This window comes from Manacus candei, unplaced genomic scaffold, assembly GCF_025592945.1.
Source record: "Manacus candei isolate 608988 ecotype Guabito, Panama unplaced genomic scaffold, ASM2559294v1 h1tg000043l, whole genome shotgun sequence".
Taxonomy (NCBI): Eukaryota; Metazoa; Chordata; class Aves; order Passeriformes; family Pipridae; genus Manacus; species Manacus candei.
Window position 1 is genome coordinate 21,738,011 of NW_026138091.1, and position 4,890 is coordinate 21,742,900.

The 4,890-nt window shown below is 36.3% G+C and overlaps 1 protein-coding gene across 1 annotated transcript; it reads right to left on the reverse strand.

The window, feature by feature from the left end:
- Positions 1-219: 219 nt before the first annotated feature.
- Positions 220-1,955, reverse strand: LOC127474733 (craniofacial development protein 2-like). The gene is made up of 2 exons (XM_051795948.1): positions 593-1,955; positions 220-494 (listed from the first exon to the last, which is right to left on the reverse strand). Exons 1-2 carry the CDS (start codon positions 1,940-1,942, stop codon positions 432-434), a joined length of 1,413 nt encoding a protein of 470 aa, XP_051651908.1. The 5' UTR covers positions 1,943-1,955; the 3' UTR covers positions 220-431.
- Positions 1,956-4,890: the final 2,935 nt, after the last annotated feature.

Genomic DNA, 4,890 nt, shown 5'->3' on the forward strand with positions numbered 1-4,890 from the left:
TGTTCTGTTCCCTACACTTCTCTTACAGTTGTCTGAGAATGAACACCATGTCTGTGGTACTCCTGTTGGCTCTGAAACCACACTGACTTTCAGAAAGGATTCCTTCTGCTATAGCACGTATTAGTCTGTTCAAGAGTATTCTAACCAGGATTTTGCCAGCAATGGAGAGCAGAGTAATACCATGATAGTTTGAGCAGTCAGATTTAGTTCCTTTCTTCTTATACAAAGTGATGATGACTGCATCACGAAGGTCAGATGGTAGTTCACCGAGTTCCCAACAGCGCACCATGAACTCATGAAATTTGGCGTGGAGTGCAAGGCCCCCATGTTTCCAGACTTCAGGTGGAATTCCATCAATCCCAGCTGCCTTGCCGATTTTCACCTGCTGTATGGCCTTGAGGGTTTCTCCTAAAGTGGAGGAAGTATCCAATTCATACTTTACTGGTTGTTGTGTGATGGACTGAATTGCTGAGTCTTGGACTACACGGTTGGTACTGAAAAGAGTCTGAAAGTGTTCAGACCATTGATTCAGAATGGAGGTTTTATTTGTCAGAAGTGTTTGACCATCTGCACTGAGTAGAGGGCTTTGTACCTGGTATGTAGGCCCGTATGCTGTTTTCAAGGCCTCATAGAAACCTTTGTGATCACCTGTATCCGCGCATAATTGAGTTTTTTCAGCTAGATCGGTCCACCACTTGTTCTGGATGTCGCGGAGTTTCTGTTGGAGCTTGCTGCATGCAAGACGAAAGGCTGGTTTTCTTGCATGACAGGATGGCAGTGCAAGGTGTGCTTGGTGGACGGTTCTCTTCTTCCTCAACAAGTCCTGGATTTCTCGATTGTTTTCATCAAACCAGTCCTTGTTCTTCTTGAGGGAGAACCCTAAGGATTCTTCGGAGGATTGCAGGATGCTGTTTTTAATATGGTGCCAAATTGTTTCAGGAGAGGAATCTGTAGAATCTGTGGAATGGTTTTCAAGCCTAGTTTGAAGGTTTGCCTGGAATCTGTCTCTAACTGTGGCTGATTGGAGACTGTTAACTTGGAGTCTCCTCCTTGAGATACTGCCCCTTTTAGGTTTGAATTTGAGATTAAAGTTGAGTTTACAGCGCACAAGCCGATGGTCTGTTTGGCATTCTGTGCTGGGCATCACGCTGGTATGGTGGACATTGCGAACATCTCTCCGTCGCACCAGGACATAATCGATGAGGTGCCAATGCTTAGATCTGGGGTGCATCCAGGTTGTCTTCAGACTATCTTTCTGCTGAAAGATAGTGTTAGTGATGGTGAGCTGTTGCTCTGCACAGAATTCTAGCAGGAGTCGACCATTATCATTGCAGTTTCCAAAACCATGCTTGCCTAATATTCCTTTCCAGGCATCAAAATTCTTGCCTACTCTGGCGTTGAAATCACCAAGGATAATGATCTTATCGTCTGCAGGAACCTTTTGGGTAAGGAGGTGCAGGTCAGCGTAAAATTTGTTTTTTTCAGCAGGGTCAGTTTGGAGAGTTGGGGCATATATACTAAAGATGACAACGTGTTGGTTGTTATGGAGTGGAAGGCGTAGGGAGATAATGCGGTCAGAGTGACCTGTCAGCAGATTTTCGAGTTTGGGAAGAATAGAGTTTTTGATCATGAAACCGACACCTGAGAGATGTTTTTCGGTTCTGGGCTTACCTGACCAAAAGAGTGTGTAACCGGCACCATGTTCTCTGAGGCTGCCTTCTTCATGAAGGCGAACTTCACTGAGAGCGGCAATGTCGATGTTGAGACGAGCCAGTTCATGGGCAATTAGGGCAGAACAATGCTCAGGACGTCCGCTATCCGCAGAATCGAGCATGGTTCTGATGTTCCAACATGCTAGAGTTAATTTAGGTACACCTTTGGAGGTAGGTGCGTGCCTTTGTCTTTTGATCTTTGTGCGACCGCATTGGAAGAAGATACCCATTGGCCTGTGGTTAACCAACCGGGTGAAGGTGATGAGCTTTGTTTAGGCCACCTTTTCTAGACCCCTCTCTGAGTGGAGCAAGCAGAATTTAAATGTTACTTATGAGGATGAGTGGTTCTAGAGCAATGTATAGGAGGACTGTGTTAGCACGTTTGGCATAAGATTCTGTTTTCTTTCAGCATATGCTTTTATTTCACAGGGTTTGGGTTTTTTCCAGAAATTATTCTACTTTAGAATACTGTGGGACTCATAACATTAAGAAATTGAAGAATTCTTTCAAAGACATTATCATTAATCAGAGAAAACAATATAATCTTTTGATTCCAGGTTATTTTCTGTTATTTTTTATTTTTTAATTATTGAAAGTCACGACATGCAAAGCTGTTCTTATATAACAAAATATTTAAGAAATCAAATTCAATTTCAAAACTATTTAATAAAATATTCCAGTATAGACAATGATACTTTTAGTAGGAAAATCAGACAAAATCATAAAAATGCTTTTCCTCAGGTGGGAAATTTTTCTGCTTCTGCCTGTTTTATATTCTCTTTCATCCTTTTGAATCTCTCATAGAATCTTGCCTTAAATGAAAAGGTGTTTCAAGATCTCTCTCTTTCTAGGCATCTTCTTTTTATTTCCCTTTCAAGTGAGCAATAGGTGGGGATTCTCACAGCTGTTCTTCAAATGTGTCTGTATTTCTGATTTGTGGAAATTTATAATAAATGACTTCTTCTCTCAGAACTTTTTTTTCCTGAAAATAAAGGTATGTTTAAAATAAAAAAAAAAATTCTGTTAGTAATTTTAGAGGCTTTTCACTGTGATCTTTCTCAACCTGAGAGTTCTTTCCCAAAGAACAAGGTTTATGCTTCTAGTAAACATTTACTAGACCTTCTCTGTTCTAATCTTCCATCATAGTCTTATAAAGTACTTGTCTTTGTTCTTTTTTGATGAAGAAAATTTTAATGAACTATTAGCTTCAACATTTTGATTCTGCTGTAAATAATGAAAATTGTAATGACTGAGACTGCATCTGACTTTGAAGAGTTTAACATGTGTGTGTCTTGGCTGTTCTCTTTTACTTTGTTTTATTAGATAATAGTCATTGGAACTCTTTTCATCTAGGTTTCTATCAAGAATGATCTGAGATTATCAAGGATATTCTACAATGCAAACTTAACATTTCTTTAGAAGTTCCAAGAGTGTCCTGATCAGGACAATTTAATATTATCTAACACACATTAATTTTTAGTAGCTTGAGAGATCTGTGATGTGTGTATATGTCTCTCATTATTGCCTTGAACATGAAATTCTGCTATTATTCTGGTCTTCTCTTCCTTTAATTAAACATGAAGGTATATTTTATTTTACTTACAGAGTTCTACTTACACTTCATATATGGTTTCATTAATTTTTCTCCTTTTAAAAAAGATTACGTGTTATATATTCATTCCAGTGATGGTCTTTTCCTCTATCGGGTTTTTGCTTTTCAGTCTATTCTGATATGCCTATGAAGTCCGTTCCTCCAGTGCATCATAGAAGATATATAATAATTTATCACCTTCTTTTTTTCTGGGCACACTTTATATCTACTTATCAAAATCATAAACTTTAAAGTGTTAGTAATTTCATTATTGTTCCATCTCTAATTTCTGGTATATAATTGTATAAAACTAAACTTTTATTTCCCACAGTTTCATAATGATGCATTAATTACCATTCTTACCTTTTTTTGTTTGTTGGTTTTTTAATTTGTGCAGGTTGTTTTTACCTATTTCTGTAAACTTATTTTTTTACCGTAAAGATTTTTTTCCATTCTCAAATTTGTTTTAAACGTCTCCTTAAATTGATTCACTACTCCTTTTTTCCCAATTTCAAACCACCCAGTTATATCCAATTCTCTTGACTATTAAGTTATACGGTAAAATACGAATGACTTTTAACCTCTCTCACTTACATAGCTGAAATGTACACCTTGAAAAAAAAGAAAGTGTTAGGCACTGTAAATGAAACAGCTAGGAACCTGAAAACCCTACAAACCATGCCTTGATATCTGTTTCTCAACATTTATGTTTTCCAATGCATGAAATAGCTTAAAATTAAAGCATTATTTAAATGCTTGAATTTCAAAAGGAATGGAAAGTAAGTATTGAAAACCCTTTGAAAATCTGTCATTCATATGTTACCAACACCTAGCACTCCATAGCATCAATATTTAGCCAAAAAAAAGGTTCATCCATGGACAACATTAGTTGTATTATATTTGCTTCACCATCTGAAAGCCGTTTCTAACTTTACTTATTCAAATAACTTAAAAAATAGAATTTTATACACTTTTCATACAGTAATGTTTAATGTTCAATGACTGAAAGAGGGTAATCCAAAACCTTTAGAATATTATCATTTTCAGTTACTTAGAATACAAATAGCTGTGGCATGTGCACGACATTTTTGGCAATTGCTTATACTTTAATGTCTTTCGTTGTTCATTGGTATTTCTTAGTTCTTCCAGAAGTATTGTAGATGTAGTTGAATAACATGTATGAATTCTATAATCTGAAATTAAAGACAAAATAGAGAACTTAAACTTCCAAATGATGTATAAAAAATCTTTTTGAAAAGAATATGTAGGCTAATATAAGAGAAAAATATATAATTTGCAGAAATATTTCTAGGTTTCCTTTCCTTTTTTCTGTAAGTTGTTTGTTTGAAATTTTTGGTGTGCTATTTACTAGCTATTTACATCTATTTGTTCCTGTAACATTTTGTAAATTCCAGATTTTTGTGGTGTTTAAGTTTATGTGAACTTTGCCTAATCCACCATGGAAAGGTGGATCATACCACAAATGAGGAGATCAAGATGAAGAATGGGTTCTATTTCCTACAAAATTTTATTGATTGGGTATTATAGACCAAGATTCTGTTTTTGTGATTCCTTAGAAGATGTATT

Bases quoted from the DNA above. Each gene is read 5' to 3' on its own strand.
- LOC127474733 (XM_051795948.1), bottom strand. From the start codon at position 1,942: ATGGGTATCTTCTTCCAATGCGGTCGCACAAAGATCAAAAGACAAAGG. The intron at 495-592 runs GTACAAAGCCCT...GACTCTTTTCAG, and splicing joins CATACGGGCCTACATACCAG to TACCAACCGTGTAGTCCAAG.